General features: G+C 46.6%; 1 protein-coding gene and 1 long non-coding RNA gene across 2 annotated transcripts in view; both read left to right on the forward strand.

The window, feature by feature from the left end:
- CRHR1 (corticotropin releasing hormone receptor 1) overlaps nucleotides 1-11,713 on the forward strand; it is a 130,753-nt gene extending 119,040 nt beyond the window's left edge. The window contains exons 11-13 of the mRNA XM_025196920.1: nucleotides 5,715-5,850; nucleotides 6,304-6,345; nucleotides 11,298-11,713. Of these exons, the coding sequence (XP_025052705.1) occupies nucleotides 5,715-5,850; nucleotides 6,304-6,345; nucleotides 11,298-11,438 (319 nt within the window). The 3' untranslated portion in view covers nucleotides 11,439-11,713. The remainder of the gene's footprint in view (nucleotides 1-5,714; nucleotides 5,851-6,303; nucleotides 6,346-11,297) is intronic.
- A 1,066-nt stretch (nucleotides 11,714-12,779) lies between these two features.
- The window catches only part of LOC102372368, a 9,939-nt gene continuing 5,080 nt past the window's right edge, over nucleotides 12,780-17,638 (forward strand). The window contains exons 1-2 of the long non-coding RNA XR_323133.1: nucleotides 12,780-13,479; nucleotides 15,809-15,869. This is a non-coding gene — a long non-coding RNA (uncharacterized LOC102372368). The remainder of the gene's footprint in view (nucleotides 13,480-15,808; nucleotides 15,870-17,638) is intronic.

The following is a 17,638-nucleotide window of genomic DNA, read 5'->3' on the forward strand; positions in this document are numbered from 1 at the left end:
CTGGCTCTGCTTGCTCGCTCTGCCCCCAGCAGGGCTCAAGACAACCATGTGCCCCTTGGGCACTACTGGGACCTCCAAAACCCCCCCTTCACAGCCCCCCCATTTCCACCTTCATGTCCTAGAGAACAGCCATTCCTCACTTCAAATAAAACTAGCCAACCTTGCCCACGGACTGCAGAGATTTCCCTGGCAGTCTGCTTTTCATAGCTGTTTTGTCCCCACCAAAGCCTCCCCTACTGTAATGCTGTGGGCTCAGTGGATAAATACACCCAGTGGAGTCAAGGGTGTTTGTTGTAGCCATGTTAGTCTAAGGCTATAGGCAGACAAGGTTATTTGAGTTTACTTTTATTAGACCAAATGAATAGCTGGAAAAAACCTTCTTTGCAAGCTTTCAGGAACAGCAGACTCTCCCTATGCCTGAAGAAGTGTGCCTGTGCCTGAAAGCCTGCAAGGAACAATTTTTCCAACTGTTCAGTTGCTCTAATAAAAGATATCACATTTACCCAAATAAACTTCCCTAACCTCTGGAATAAAGCATTTTGACTCAGTCCTTCCTCCTCTGTTGTAAAAAAGACCCAAGCAGCTCACCACAGGAATCAATCCAACAAAGTCTGTGTGAGCTTCAAAGACCACTGACAACTGGCTGTGAGAGAGTTCATCGTTAGTCTTAGTGTTACCAGCAAAATACTTTCCATTCCTCCCACATACCCTGGCTCTCCTCATCTCAGAGATGACTATGTTTCAGCAGTGCCATCTCTGAAATACTTTGGAGCACTCCTTAACGCAGGGGCAGGCAGTTATTTCAGGTGGAGGGACACTTAATGAGTTTTGGCAAGCCATCGAGGTCCGCATGACAGGCAGTCGGGGGCAGATAAATATTAATTTTCTAAATTTTTTAGGGGCCCCATGGGATGGATAGAATGGCCTGGCAGACCACATCTGGCCCACAGGCCGCATTTTGCCCACCCCTGCTTTAATTAATGTTGTCCACCAGTTCCTAGCTGTTGTCAGCAGAGCTGAGCAGAAAAAGGATATCCAAACCTTCTAGCCAAGCAAGAAGTATCATGGGGTAGAAAGGGCCAGGAGTGCAGTGTGATAGGCTTTCCAAAGGACCTGTCTTAGGACCACAGGGCTGGTTGACTACCATTTTGAGAAGTCAAAATGACTACCCATTTTAGGGGTAGGGGGTCTCAAAAGTTCCAGCCAGAAAGTCTATGTTTGAGATTATGGGTTGCTGGATTCTCATCTAAAGCGAGCATAGTAGCTGAATAACTGCCTTTGCAAAAGCCTTCCCCAAAGGGTCTGACCTTCTGCTCTCTAAAGCTGGCCATACAAATCCTGGCACAGAGGTGAGAATTAAATTGCTTCTTGGGAGCAAAACAAAGGACAAGCTAAGAGAAATGAATCAATGCAGCCCAAACACCTGCTGTCCCATCTCAGGGGAGGAAACAGAGGGTGTCTTTATACATGCACCAGGGATTGTGGGAAGGAGGTTTCTTTAATTAGAGAGGCTCCTCGGAGCTGCTGTAATTAAAGTGCCTGCAGCGTCTTCTGTATTCAGTGTCCAGCACTTCAAAATGGCAGTGGGGGAGCTTTAACTAAAGCTCATTCAACAAGCCTTAGTTAAAGCGCCCCTGCTGTCATTTTGAAGTGCAGGGATGCTGAATACACAAGAAGTCAAGGCTGCTAGAGCATGTTAATTAGCACTCACCAGCAGACTCGATTAAGCACTAACTAGCACACATCAGAGCAGGCATCAGGCATATGTGTAGGTGCCCAGAGCTTTCTTGGGTACATGGTAGAGCTGATTTACCCTCCCCTTTCCAGACAGCATTTTTCAAAAAAAAGTGAGTCTCTGAATCCTAAAATGCCAGCTGTCCTGCAGGAAGAAAAGGTCTTTCCGTCCTTCAGTGAAGTTGACTCTTCCTGTAGAGGCAGAAGGAGACTTCCTGGATCCAGAATGTATATAGCGTATGCTTGAGAAGATGGTTTTGCACTGATAGAACTAGTTTAATTAAACCTCTTTGCAAATAATGAATAAACATACTTTATTAGTATAGTTAATACAGGTGGTTGGGAATGTTTCAGCATTCCTTCACCTGAAAAGGCCAGCTTTTCAGAAATGAAACTTTTTGTCAGAGGAGTTCAGTTTTGAATAAATTTTCAACTTGGAAAATAACTGAGGGAAAATGTAAAACAGTTAAAAGAAAACATTTTGACTCACCCAGACTGAGCACTTCTGAATTTTTAGGTCAGGAAAATTGTCAAGATTTCTACCTGTTTCAGGACACGGAAAAACTGTGATGTCCAGAAAATATTTGTGGGTTTGGAAAACTGTTTAATAGTTTCATAGATCAGGGCAATTCAATTGCTAAACATCCAGGGGCTGCACATCCCACTGGCCACATGGGTAGAGGCTGCACACTGTATGGGCCACACCAGTGGCAGCCATGGGCCTAGGGCTGGATACCATGTGGACACCTGCCCTCCCACCCCTGCACCCCACACTCACAAAGCTCCAGCCTCACCCCTGGTTCCCCACACTGTCATACTGCACCACACCACGCCTTAGGGTGGGCACAGAAAGCAGAAGCCAAAAGAGGCAGGGAAGACTTGGCTCCAGCTGCTATGGCAGCTGGATCAATGTAGGGGAGCAGCAGCTGGGCAGGAGCCTGGGGGCCATAATTTAACTTCCTCCAGGCTACATGTGGCCCACAGGCTGCAACTGGACATCCATGTTATAGATTATAAACCAAAAGGGACCATTATAATGTTCTAGTCTGACCTTTGTATAGCACTGGTTTTAGGACTTCCTCAAATTAATTGGTATTTGGATTAGGGCAGATATTTTACAAAAAGAATTAGCTTTTCACTTGAAAATTTCCCAGGATGGAGATTAGTAAAACCATTGGTAAATTGCTCCACCAGTTGATCTCTTTCAATGTGTGCCTTATTTCTAGTTTGAATTTGTACAGCTTCAGTTTTCAGTCATTGAATCTTGTTATACCTTAATCTCCTGGACTGAAATGTGTTCTACCATCCAAGTGCCCACAGAGACACTTATGCACTGTGATAGAGCTCAACGGATTGAGCTCATTGGGCTACACAAGACACTGACTGTCTAGTAGCTGAATAATACTGCGCAGTAGCACATCACAGCACACACATTGCTAATATGCTACTGTGCAGTATTATTAGGCTACTGTGCAATAGCATCACTTAGAAGACGTTTGCCAGTGCTACTGTGCAGTAACTCCAGTTACTGCACATTTATTTAGTACTTGCTAATACAAGTACTAAATAAATGTGCAGTAATGACTGCACAGTAGCATCTTGTGTAGACGTGCTCAGTGAGTCTTTCACTATAAAGCATTTGCTTCTTGCTCTCCAATTTACCAGTGATCTTCTTGAGCTGTGGATGCCAGAAGTGGATGCAGTTGTCCCACTGTCAGATACATAAAATCATAGAAAAGTAGGGCTGGAAAGGATTACAGAAGGTCATCTAGTTCAGCCTGCTTTTCAAGGCAGGATCATCTAAACCACCTATCTAAACCATCCTAGACAAGTGCTTGTCTAACCTATTCCTAAAACTGTACAAACTCCCCTGTCACACAGCTACTAGGCACAATGCCCCGAAACACCAAAAGCGCTCTAACTTATAATTGGTAAAGCAGGGGGATGAGGGCACTGCCAGTGTACTGCCCCTGCAAGAACAAAAAGTACTTGTTAAAATACATTTGAAAGATTCAAAAAAGAGTGCCAGGCCCCCCAGCTACAGAGAAAGGTAAAGATCCCCACACTCCATGCCTATCTGACTGTGGGGGTAAAATTTCTTTCTGATAACAAAGTGATGATTGGTCTGACTGAGTGGAGGAGCACGACCCTCTAGTCTGGAGCCTTTGGAGTTTTTAAGTGATACCCACCTCTATACTCCTACCCTGTATTCCCCTTTTTACTTCCAAAGATTGTATTTGCCCAGCTGGCCACAGCATCACACCAAGAGCTCTTATGCAACTGATTGTCCACTTTGATCCCTTTAGTCTGGTTCTCCAGGATTGAGTCCCACATGCTGCAAATGTAGCAGGTATTCCTGGTGCCTCAGTATAGGACATTGCATTTGACTGTGCTGAAATACCTATTGCTTCCTTGCCAACTGTTCCAGATTGCTCTGTGTCAGTGGCCTGACCTCTTTGCTATTTGCTGCTCCTCTAATTTGTGCGTCTGCAAATTTCATCAGCAATGATTTTGTGTTTTCTTCTAAGTCACTGGTAAAAATATGAAATAACTTAGGGCCAAGAACTGCGGATCCCTACAGGAAACAGACTGACTTGAGGTCCTTTCCCCAATTACAGCTACACATCAGACCCATCAGTTGATTTTTAATCCATTTAATGCTGTGTTGATGCAGCGTTGTTCTGGTTTCCAAATCAAAATGCACACGGTACAAATTCAAAGGCCTTACAGAAGTCTAGAGCCATTATATCAGCCTATTACCTTTATCAACCAAATTTCTAATCTCATCAAAAACAAACATCAAATTAATTTGACACAGTTTATTTTCTGAAAGTCCAAATTGATTGGTGTTAATAATTCTATCTGCTTTTAATTCTTTATTAATCAACTCCCCCCACTATCTGTTCTTTAATTTCACCTGGCTTCACTGTCATGTATCCTGCCCAATCCTAATTGTCATGTTCAGTTTACACATGGAGAAACTGGAGCACAGAGAGCCATAGGGTGTGTGTAGATGAAACGGGGGTTTACTTCACTCTAAATTGAAGCAGCGGGTTTTTTAAAAAAACACTTCAATTTAGGGAGAAGTAAACCCCGTGTTGTGTACACCCGTGTCTTACCTGCCTCCTCTCCAGCAGCGGGGAGGCGAGGGGAAGGCGAGCTGCGGGTGGGCAGAGCGGTCCCTGGGCTGCGGCGAGAGGCTGGTGCTTCCCTCCACAGCAGCGGCATCCCCTCTCCACCCCCCAGTTGGCACCCACCCACAGGCACCCAGTTTGGGCAGTTTGGGGTGGCCCCGCAGCCACAGAGGGAAGGACCAGGTCGGGGTGGCACCGCAGCCACAGAGGGAAGGACCAGGTCCCCGCACAACTCATGCAGGCAGGCAGACTCCAGAGGAAAAAAAAAGATCAGGTGCAAAAGCATTTAACCCACATTAAAGTGTCATGCACACATGCCGCTCATTTCGTCTCCACACACCCATAGTGTCAAACATGATGACTTAAGTTTACGTGCTTGCAATCCACAATTCTACACTATGGTAACTGGCCTGATTTTCAGAGGCACTAAACATACAGTGTGCCAACAACTTTAGAGGGCATCCTGGGTGGTCAGGACTTGTATCTGTCAGGCCATTTAATTTGGGGCTGTCTGACCCTCACCATGTGCTCACGTTTGAAACTTCTGGCCTAAATGAGTGACATCTGAAAAAATGAAGCCAGTAGTCCTGGCACTGCTGCCTCCATCCACTTCCCACCAGTAATTATAGCATCATATAGAAGAAATAAATCCTTTCTAATAGGATGAGACAAGCTCCTTCTCACCCCACCTGCCATTTATGCTAATCTGATTGCTTTTTCTTTATCTATTAGGAGGCACTAAACTCAGACTCACATTCCTCCAATCTGCCAGTGGGTGTGGGCAGGGAAGGTATGCTGTGGTCTGCTGCTGTGCTGATGCAGCTCACCTCTGTACTTTTTCCTCAGGAAAGCTGTGAAGGCCACACTGGTCCTGCTGCCATTGCTGGGTATCACCTACATGCTGTTCTTTGTGAACCCCGGGGAGGACGAGATCTCCCGCATTGTCTTCATCTACTTCAACTCTTTCCTGGAATCCTTCCAGGTATGAGTCGTGGCAGCTGCATCACCCCGTTGGCCAGACCCATGACATACATCCAGCCTACCAGCCCCTCTCAGGCCACACCAGGGTTCCAAGAGATGTGTCACACGTGTGAAAAATGGGCCCAGAGCTGTACTAGAGTCAAGAGCCTTGGGCTGTGTGTCAGTGATACACAGCTTCATCCCACCCCAGTCCCCTGGAATCACTGCTAAATTCCATGGGAAACATCTGAAACTGCAAAGTTAAAAATAACTCTGGTTTAGCTAGGTGTAAATCAATTCTGCTTTCTCCATGCCCAGGGACATCCTCCAACCCAGAGCCTCCCAGGCTGGAGCCAATCCATTGCCCTACCTCCAAAGCTGGAGCCATGCCCTCTGCCCACCTTGGGCAGACAGCATGCCAAGGATTTCCCTCAAAGCTTGTAATAATTGTGGTTCTTATGTTTCCTCCCCCCAGGGCTTCTTTGTCTCTGTCTTTTACTGCTTCCTGAACAGTGAGGTGAGTGTCTTCTTGGGGATCTGTGTCTTTCACTTCTGCAGGTTCCAGGCAAAGTTCTCCCAGTGCCTCTCAGTTTGTCTGACAAGCCAAAAAATATAATAACAGGTAGATAGAGCTAGGGAGTTATGAGTGACCGGTCACCAGGGGATGCTGAGGCTTTTCTCAAATGTGAAGAAGCAATGACACAAATTCGGCGGATTTAACCTTGTCCCCCATAGGAAGTTATAGTCTCCATCAAAATCAGCACGTCCTCTCTCTTGCCAGACCAGAGTCTGATGCCCATCAGCAAAGGCCAGTAGGGTCCCAGGACTGGAAGGGCAGAAGGGAACTCATTAAGAGGAGACTTCTAGTTCCAGCAACACCAGATTTGTTTCTGAAGAGCTTGCAATTGGTTTATTTACCAGTGCACCCAATCCCTGCTTTGCCCTTGCAGAGCAAGGAGAGAAAATCCAGTTATAGCATGTACTTGAAGAACAAATTCACACTGGACCAGCTGAGGCCTGACAGCCAGCCACAATGATACTCAGTAGCAGCACTCCCTGCCTACACTAAATAGGTCCAGAACCGTTGCCTGCTTCAGCAGTGCCAGCTTGTGTCTGGTGTAAACAACATTCACTGGGACACCCATCCCAATCCCTCTGTACTTTACCTCTGAGCAGAGCGGCTGGGGAAATGATCTTTAGTTTTCATGAGAAATTTAGAATACATTTTAGCCTACTTTTTTAATCAAAATTCACCATAAGAACGTGATTTTTTTTAACAGAAAATATTGTAAATATGGATTGAAACCTGTTTTCTGGAGGTTTTTTGTTTTGGTGTTCAAAAACCAAAAAAGTTTTCCCCAAACCTGACATTTTTCACCAAACATGATGAAAAATGATTGGTTTTATTGAAAAATTTCAGCAAAACAGACACTCCTATCTCCCTGCCCCATGCTATTGTTTGCAAGCCATTTTTCATTGCCATTGATTTTCATTGTTCAACCAGCTCTTAAATACATTGCAGCAGTGGGTTGTTTTGGTCAATGCACCAGTGAAATGTTATGATACTTCAGCCCAGGGCTGTCCAACTCACAGTCTAAGGGCTGCCTGCAGCCCACAAGGGGTTAAATTGCAGGTTGTGGCCTCCTACCCTGGTGCCATTCCCCCCAACACTTAGGTGGTCTCTGAACTCTGGGTGGGAAGCATGGAGGGGTGGGGCGGGCTGTGCAATGTACTGCAGTGTACCTGGTGAAACCCATGCAGCATGGCACAATGCAGCAGGGTGAGGCGGGGGGTGCGCTGGTGGCACAGCACAGTAAAGGAGGAGTGCTAGCAGTTGGATGAGGAGTCCATGGGCCACATTGGTGCAGCCTCCAGCAGCTCAGCAGTTAGATAGTCCTGCTTTAATCCATCGTTGTGATGTCACAAGATTGTCTGATGTTGCCACAGCACATTTTATCCTAATAGGCGAAGCCCCTGGATGAACTTCATGCACACATCAGAATGAGTTGCACACATCTGTTTGAAGACAGGGATCACTTCACCAAACCTTGTGGGTTCTGACCCCAGACGCTAAGCTGTTAGGAGCAAAGAGTAAAGGAACATCTATAGCATAGCCTAGAGGCATCTCTGGACTGATCATTTATGCTTCTCTTTTTCATACACTTCCCTGTGAATGCTCTCACACCTTTGCTGGCTGTAAAGATTGATAGCTGGGTACAAACAGAAAGAGCAAAGCCCAGGGGATAAAGAACATAAAAAGCCTTTTACAACACTGAGGAAGGACGTGGCATCTCTTAAGTTTATTCTTCACTAACTTTTCTTCAGGGAAACATGGATTCCAAGCCCATGACAGCCTGACCTAACAGCCTTGTGTTTGCTAAATAATTCAGCCATCACTGCTGCTTCCAGTTCTTACTTAAATCTCCCTTTATGGATTTTTTTAACTATGTTATTATTCTTTCCAAAAACTTACTTTGAAAAAAAAATGGCTCCAGCCTTGCTACAAAGGAGCAAGATGGCCTGATCAATAAATCAGGGAATCTGTTTGTGCTCACCCACTCCATCCAGGCGTCATGGATTTTTGTTCAGGGATGAAGGAAGATTGATGATTTCATTTCCAAAGCAGCCAATTTCCTATGGTCAGCCATAAAAAGGCTCACAGAGTAGCAATCAGAGAACAAATAATGTGTGGCATGTAAAGAGAGCTTCCCTTCTGCAGAGATGGGCTTTTTACCCCCTACTCCTTCTAGCACACCTGCAAAGATGTATTATGACCTCATTCTACAAATGGGGAAACTGGACCAGAAGAAAAAGTGACTTGACCAAGGTTACACAGTGAGCAAATGGCAGACACTTGTAAATGTGGCATAACAATATGGAATTAATGAGAAAACCAAAAGGGCTTGCTGGGAATACTACAAGCCAAATCCTGTTCACCTCCATGCACCTACATGCTGATTATGTGTGCAAATGTAGCTAAGTGTTAACTATGGTACTGATGCAACTTTTACATCCTGTTTCCTTCTGAATAGCTGCACATACCCTACTGAGCATGCCCAGAAGGCTCCACTGTGGCAATATAGAAGCCCCTAGATAGGCATGTAACTGTGTGTAAGTTCCGGAAAATGTGGTCAGAGAAAAACCATAACTAGCAACTGTTTGATGTTGTCCCATCATGTAGCCAAATAGCCTAGTGGTCATGGCACTTGTGCAAAGAGTGGAGGTAACTCACTTCTATGCCTCTCTCACCCATCTGCACTTCCCAGCAAAATGCTTTAACAGATAAGCATGCAATTACATAGCTACCCAGGTGATCTTATTCCAGCACAGAATATAAATGAGCATAGAGAAGCCTTCTCAGCATGGTCAACAGGGCAAGCACAGCCGTGCAGGTAGAAATAGAATCTAAATCGAAATAGAGTATGAGGAAGTATCAGAAATTGTTGTGTGGCTCTAAATTCAGCAATGGAGCTGAAAAGGATGGAGGTCTTGATGACAGGACATGTTGGTTCAGTTGAGAGAAGAGGGGGGAGCAGAGGAGAGGAGGAAACCAAATGTTCCAGAACAGCTGGAATGGGAACAGATCAGAATTTATTCTGAGACCACAAAGGAGAGGCAAAAGGGAAGAGGGTCCTTTCTTTAGGTTCTCTGAAAGGTTTTAACGTAGCTGGTTAGAAATTAGCAAGCCTGTTACATATCTTCTCAGCAAATTAGTCTGTAGTCTTGAGGCAGGGCCCAGACTAGTCTGAATTCAAATCTTAGGTAAGGCTGGAAGGGACCTCTGCAGGTCATCTAACCCAACCCCCTGCTCAAGGCAGGATCATTGCTATCCAAACCATCCCATACAAGTTTTCAACCTGTTCCTAAAATTGTACAATCAACCCTGCTGCACAACTACAAGGCCGATTGCCCAAGGACACTGAAAGCACCCTAACCTGCCACAGGTAAAGCAGAGGGATGACGACTGTCAGTTTCTCCATCTCTGTCAGGCTTGTGGTAGGATTGTAGTGCATAAAGATGGGTGGCTGGCACTTGTTTCAGTGTATAATAACAGGCAACCAGGGAATAGAAAACTCAGGGAGCCAATAAACTTCTATGCAGTGAGCAGTCTAGTTCTCCCAGAGTTGATAAGCATCGAGATGCAGAAGCTCACTAAGTCCATTGTACTGATCAGGCTTTTAGAGCTTGCCCCTGAACTTTCTTTCCTCTGCAAGCATCTGGTCTGTTCAGTGCATGTGTCATGCTTCTGTTGCACAGAGTACAGGTACTCAGTGCCAAAACATGATGTATTGGTCTAGCTTGCTGGATGGATGTGAAGGGTTTTAGCTGGAAACCACTATCCAGCAGTATTCCTGAATGGAGCAGACACAGGTGAGAGCCAGGGACATGGAGGGGAGCAGCGCCAGCTAACCACCAGCCTAACTTCTCCAGGTGTTAAATATTTTGCAGGGTAATGAGGAGCATGAAGAAATTTGTCCCACCACAGCCGTTTCATCTTGCCCTCACTCATTGTCCCTCTTAGTTGGATTCACACTTTGCAATCAATAAAAAGCACATCTTCAATGTTTTCCAGCCACAGGAGACTTTGGCACGGCAGTTGGTTTGAATTGATGTTGCTGAGATGCAATGTGTGTGGACCACATCAATAATAAACCCTTTCAAATTATCATTCACCTCCCTTCCAGCCCACTAGACAGCCTCAGATTTGGTGTCTGAGCCACTAACTTTTTTTTATAGCTCAAGGCCAGATTTATTTCTCAGTATCCCTTTCACTCTATGCTGAGAGCTTCCTCTTGTCACTTCCATTTCTGTCTTTTCACATCAGGATGTTGCATGCAGAATTTATTAGGCTCAGTTGTCAAGCAGGGTAGTAGTGGTGGCTGGTGACAACTAGGGCACTGAGAATCAGGACTCCTGGGACTTCTGCTTCTTATTATTGGTTAGAGTAGAGGCATGGGAGTCAGAAAGCCTCGGTTCTTATCTCAAGTGTACTATTGACCTGTTAGGCAACCTTTTACAAACCCTATGCTCTCCTATCTTAACATGATGGTCCTTTTCCTGGATCTGGAGGGTTTCAAAATCAGAAGGGTCTACTGTGCTTCTCCAATTCGACCTGCACTATGAGGCAAACCATAAAATCCCTGGAATTTGCTCTCATCTTTACTACAGATTGACTGTGTGAGCCTATTACTCTGCAACCCTGAGTCAGTCCCCTCCCACTCTCCACCTCAGTTTCCCATCTGTAAAACAGGGGTTCATGATACCAACTACCCCTTCCCCCTGGGCAGTTGAGAAGCCTAATTAATTGATGTCTGGACAGTTCTTTTAGCCATTTGGCTAGAAAGTACCCTGCAGTATTATGCTGATGGGAGACTGAAAGTTGACATGAGTTCTTTCCAAGTCCTTCAGAGGCTGTGGTCCAGCCACACAGTTAGTAAACTTCCTCTCTGCTCTTCACTGTGTCCCCAGGTTCGCTCCGCTGTACGGAAGAGGTGGCATCGGTGGCAGGACAAGCACTCCATCCGCGCCCGTGTGGCCAGAGCCATGTCCATCCCCACATCCCCAACACGTGTTAGCTTCCACAGCATCAAGCAGTCAACAGCCCTCTGAGACAGGAGGAAGTTATCACCCACAAGGGAGGCAGAGGCTTGCCATAGCTTCTCCTCTGCCACTTGCACTTCAGATTGAGTGTGGTGTGTTAGCGGACCTTACAGGACAGCAGGAGGCTCCAAGCTTGTGAGCCATGGCTCAGCAGAGCCCACTGGAGGAGTGTGATGCTCCAAAGAAATCCTCTGCTAAACTCTCCAGTGGTTGACCTGGGAGACGAGACATCAGAGCAGCTTCTGCTTATTCTGACTGGCCAGTGGGAGGCCAACGCATCCATGTCTGTGGGTTTGGGCAGTATCCAGTGGCTCTGAAACAAGAAGGCAGCTGAAGGCATCAGCCTATTTTGGGGTCCATACTTTCCCCAGGCCTGTGGAGTGACAGTGATTCCCAGACTGGTGACTGCCTTACTGAAGGTATGGAAGGGTCCAGCAGATGCCACACTGCACTGCATCACTCCCACTGCTGGGGGACTTGAGACACCTTATGAGTACAGGAAGAGCCCTGATCCAGAACCTGGGTCTTGATGTGCCATGGTCTGAGATCTTTCCTTCCTCCATGTTTGCACACACTGCACTGCCCCCTCTCAGATCTCAAGTCCTGCATACCAAAGTGCTGTAAAAGCCCTGTCTGCAGCACATGCTAAGTGCATCATATGGGGTTGGGTGACCCCATCAGAAGCCACTGCGTGCCCGTGGCATTGCTAACCGTGCAACATTAGGGAAGTTGGTACATTTTACCTCCTCAATATTGTCAACACAAATGCCCTGGAGAACCTCTGCAGGCCCTGGCAACAGGTACATCACTCTAGGGTGCTTTAACCTCTAGTCAGGAACTGCCACTTGGGACAGGAATAGAGTTTGCTTAGTGCCATTTCAGTGTTGCACTTTATACAGCACTAAAGTTACTGATGCTCCCACACCCACCCTGCTTCTGCCTCCATTGAGCAGGATGCCTGTGGGCCACATGCCAGCACCTGCCGTGCTGCCTGTTCCAGTGCCAGGGCATGATGCCATGAGGCATGATGCTTGCTAAGCTCGCAGGGCAGCCACTCCTGGTTTGGAGAGCTGATACTAGGACTCCTACACCACTGCTTAAATTGCCCATTTTGGGGTGAAAGTTGCTTGTTCAGTCTCAAGCACAAAGAGGTATGGGACCAGTCCCTCACAGCAGCAGTGTTGAGTTACTTGTACTCAGGTTCACATCTCCTGAGTTAGCCTCTCTCAAGTGAGTGTGGTCACACTTTGGAATAAGACTAGTGATTGTAGTAGCGGTACTGGGTGGTCAGGATTGCAGCTCATGTGTTGTGGTAACTCCAGCTGCAGGCCCTTACTCTCAGGACAAGTATAAAGCATCAGTGCACTGAGATGAATGGGGGGCTTGTTTGTGGTCAGGACTTTAGCTGGGAGCAATATTCATGTTATAACTGGAGTTAACTCTGAAGTGAAGGCAAGACCTGAGAGAACCAGAGTGCAAAGAAGTATGGAGAGTGGTCACAACAAGCTGCTGCTGCAGGAAAGCCATAGACATGAAGCGGGCAGGGAGATCAGATCCTAGCAATGGGAGCAGGTTGTTGTAACTCAGTACACGTGTCCTCTATAACCTCTGTCAGCTGCAAGCAGGAGAGGCAGAATGGAGGTAACTGAAAGGGAAAAGGATTGTTTAGCCCAGAGCTGAAGACATGGCACAACAGGGGGTGAATTGGGCAGAGCTAGCCATGAACAGATCTGGCCAGGGTTAACACTGATTCTAGGGCAGAGGGTGCAAGACTCCCTAACTGTCTTGGGGGAGCCCCTGTCCCCTTAACCCCTTGCTCACACATGTGATGAAGCACCTTAGTTTTTCTGTCATTAGACAACACAGATTTTAGATACCATATTTTTCACACACATAACATGCACCCTTTTTCCCAAAACTCAGCTGCTGAAAATAGTGATAAGTGCTTTAAGTGAGGGATGAAATACAGTAATAGCAGCTTCTGCAGCTTGAGCCTCTGCTGGGAGAAAGAGAAAAAGACACTTCACATGATGCACAGGGGACCAGCACAGTGAGTACATAGAGCTTTCTAGCAGCTGAATGTGGACCCCTTCTCTTCCACCCTCTCCTTCCTGCCCCAATAGAGGCTTGTGCTTCAGAATCTGGCTGCCTACCCAAGTAGTATAAGGCTATGTACCCAGCTCAGTTCAAGAAAATAGGGCAGTTTGGTGGTTTGACTGTAGTTGCCTGTTTTCCCTGGAAAAGTACTGTATTTCTCTGTATTTTTTTAAAAAGATTGTTTTTTCCCATAACTCTGCCTTTCAAAAACAAGCAGGTCTTATTCAAGAGTGTGTTGCATGTGAGGAAATGAGGTATTCCTAAATAAAAACTTGTCCAAATGTGTTGCATGTGGTATGGGCCAAAGTTCCCCATGAAAGATGTCCAGATGCCATAAGGAATAAAGGCTGAACTACCCTCTGGTGTCTAGTAACCTCCTTAAGGCTTCCAGGTAATTTGTGTGGCCTCTTGCTCTTGCAAGGAAAAATCCCAGAAGTGTGTACAGTTGAGGTAGTGATGGCAAACATAGCTTGGCATGGTTTGGTATGTTCTGGACACTGCTACTTTATTGCCTGGTTACTTCCTGCCATTTATTTGTCAAATATGTAAATTAGGATAGTGCATCATTTACATGAAGCCTGCACACTTGCACATCTTTGGCCTTGCTAGTGAACCTCTCTTGTTAGTCACACAATATGGCAAACGTTTTCAGATTTGTTGTGTAGCTTGAGCTGAGAGCCACATAACAGACAACAGAGGGACATAGATTGGCAGGGGATGTCCACAGCTTCTTATCTGCAAATGAATTGCAGTTGATTTACAAAAAAAATTCAGTGGCTGAAAAGTGAAATCGGCCAGGTTCAGAACAGTGATATGGTGTGTTTTTAAAAGGGGAGTTATTAACTGCTACAGCAGGCAGACATGGCAAATTTACCATCATTACTGCCCTTTCAGACAAGCTTTGATGTCTCAGTGCAAGAATCATAGGATGAAGATCTCGGGTCTGGGTTCTGCAGGCTAAGATCAGACTGCAGGTCCCTTCAAGCCTTAACGCTGATGACTCTACAAGACTGTCATTCAAAGAAGGACTGCCATGGCCCTCTACCTGGGACCTCTTGAGTATATATTAACAACATTTTATACGAGCAGGACATTGGCTGCCGTGTTTCCCCTGCTTTACCTGTGGCAGGTTAGAACATTAGGTCTATGTTATGTCAGGGTTGAGGGTAGTCTTATGTAAATTTTAGATTATGGTTGTATGGCATGGTTTGGATAAGGTTGATCCTGCATCAGGCAAGGGGTTGGACTAGATGACCTCTGGAGGTCCCTTCCAGCCCTACTCCTCATGACTCTAGGTTGGTGCCCATATGGAGGTTAGGGTATTAGCTCCCATACCATATCAGTTTCAATGGGAATTAGGGACCTAGATACCTCTGGGGGCCTGAATCAAAGTACTTGTCCAGTCTCCAAGACCCACAGAAGCAGAAGACCTTGCTGATGCTTTGCTAGGCTTGTTTGTCCCAGGTGTCATAGAGAAGTAGGGCTGCCTAGAAAATTCCCCTCATCTCTCCACTGTGATGTTGTTTTGAGTTATCCCTGTTCCCAGAGCAGGCCTGATACATTGGTTTGTGACAGTTCAATGTGGCCATAAGCCAAAATGTTATAAGGCAAGGTGTTTCCAGGGAGGATGGCCCATAGAAGGGAACATTTGTCAGCTGGAATGGAGTAGATTTGGGGGAGGTTTGTAGGTCCCACTCAGCCTTACCCCTCCCCTGACTGTCAACTGATCAAAAGGTAGATGTGGAAGGGTCTCATATGAGATTCCTTAATGCAGGATACTCACTACTAAGAGTAGCTATCCTTAAAAAAAGGCATCAAAAAACAACTTTAATATGAAATTTCAGAACCACAAATCATCCATTGACTGGAATGTGTTAACCTTAGTCTCAATTGGGGCTATAGATTCTTATCCCATTACCTGAACAGTGGTGCCCCTCCAGGTGTTAACTGCCTCAATTGATCTCAGTTGATCTAATTAAGTCAGTTATTACCTGTGTTAGCAGCATCCCCTCCCCCTGTTCCTTTCCCTTCTATATAAAATCTTTTCTTTCTGCACTCCATTCATAGCATCTGACAAAGTAAGGTGTTACCTACAAAAACTCACACCATCTTGCCCAACCTTCTGCTCAGCATAGGGTGAAACCCTGACACTTTTGAAATCAAGAGGAATGTTGCCAATGGCACCACTGGTGGAGCCTGTGGATCCAGGATCGTTTTAATGGGGAGTATGGGAGATGCAGGGGTGGTTGCACCATTACTTCTAGCCTCCCTCCCTTCACCAGGATGAACAGACCATGCCACAAGGATCAGCAGCTGGAGACTTTTTTTAAATCCCAGAAGCAGGTAAGAATTCCTCTTTCCCTTCCCATCCATGCTTAACAGCATGTATCCTCCCTTCCCATTTCCCCCCTCCCCTGCCCACTGTTGCCACTGTTTGTGGCTGATCCAGGGAAGGGGGAATGCTCCAGAGCTACCTCCCTCACTCCCACTGGGCTGTGTGAGAAGCTGAGCTCAACCAGAGACCGGAACAATGGTGAGTAGGAAACGGGGAAAATATGATGGCAAGGAACATGTTGCTGAGCAGAGGGGAAGGGAAAACAGGAATTCTTACCTTCTTTTGGGACTTAAAAAAAAGAGTCCCTGGCTGTTGTTCCCACCAAATGGTCTAAAGTGAGGATGCAGCCATGCCAATGGACCTCCTCTGAATCTAGCCATGGTGGTATGCTAGCATGCACAGCCTTTTCTTTGTGAGTGAGCAAACTGTTCTCACAGGAGGAGGGATGGTATAATGCTTAAAGCACTTGTAGAACTTCCTTTGCAGAAAACAATTCACTCCCAGCCAGGGGTTGATCTGGGGTGGGCCTCGGCAGTCACCACTGCCACCTCCCTTCCCTCCCCCTGCCTTTTGATTCTTGCTCTGTTCAAAGTTTAAAGCAAACTGCCCACAGGAAAAACTGCATTTCTATTCAGATAAGCTAAGAGAGTCAATTGATTTTGTAACTCATTATTATCTACTTGGTTTCTGTTACTCTTTTCCACTAATCAAGCTCTCTTCTACAGTTATCCTGGTAATGTTTCTTTGCTCACCCCCAGTGTGTCCAGTAATGGCATGTCACTAACCAGGAGCTTGTTCCAGGTGGTTTTGTTCCTAGGGGATTCAAACCCACAACAAGCCAGGGATCAGGGCGGAGAGAGGCAGGGTTGAAGGGAAGCCCACCTGTCTGATGGCTTGGGCAAAAGGGTCCAAGGCAGGGGGAAGTTGCAAAAGCAAAGCAAAGAAGTTACTAAAGTCACCTGTTCCTGAGTTATGTATTGGAACAGATGACAGAGGCTGTGGGAGGCTGAACCAGCTGCACAACTGGGGTAACAAAGTTGGACATGGGCAGTTATAGCCCAGGATTGGGGGTTTTTGGCCCGGTGTGGGGGGGCTTGGGGGGGGGGGGGGGGCTTATTATTTAAGAGGGGTTCTGAGGGGAAGTGAGTCAAGGGCACCAAGGGACTTTTTGGGAGAGGAGTCTGGGGGCTAGAGGGGTTTGAGATGAAAGGCTGGAGTGTTATGGAGGTGGGGGGTGTGCGGAGAAGATGGAGTTTGGGACTTAGGGGTATGGTGGGGGTAGTAGGTGTGAAATGGAGTCTGAGGGGATTGAGAGCAAAAGGAATTGTGGGTATGGGGAGCCCAGGAGGTGTGAAGGACTGAAGTGAGTGTTGGATACTCAAAAGGGCAGGGGAGGGCTCAGTGGGGCACAAAGGGGATGGTGAGGGGTAGCGGGCTTGGGCATAATGAGAATGAGTCTGTCTGGAGTGTAGCAGGTTTATGGGAGAAGTGAGGAGGCAGGGTAGGACTCAGTGGGTCATGAGGGGGATGGTGGAGTCTGATGGGGCTTGGGACATGATGGGTGAGCATGGGGGGACATGTGGGATAATAGGGGACAGAGTGGAGCCAGGGAGCATTTGAAGCAGTAGAGGCAATACTTAAGGGGGGGACCCATGTGCTGGGTGCAGGGAGCAGTCCTGTCTGTGACCAGGTGCCGACTCTACTTTGGAGATGGCAGTCACTCCTCCCAACAACCCCCCCCCCCCCCGCCACCTTCCCTTTTCCTGTGTTTTGTGTC

The sequence above is a fragment of the Alligator sinensis genome, unplaced genomic scaffold (genome assembly GCF_000455745.1).
Source record: "Alligator sinensis unplaced genomic scaffold, ASM45574v1 scaffold444_1, whole genome shotgun sequence".
NCBI lineage: Eukaryota > Metazoa > Chordata > Crocodylia > Alligatoridae > Alligator > Alligator sinensis.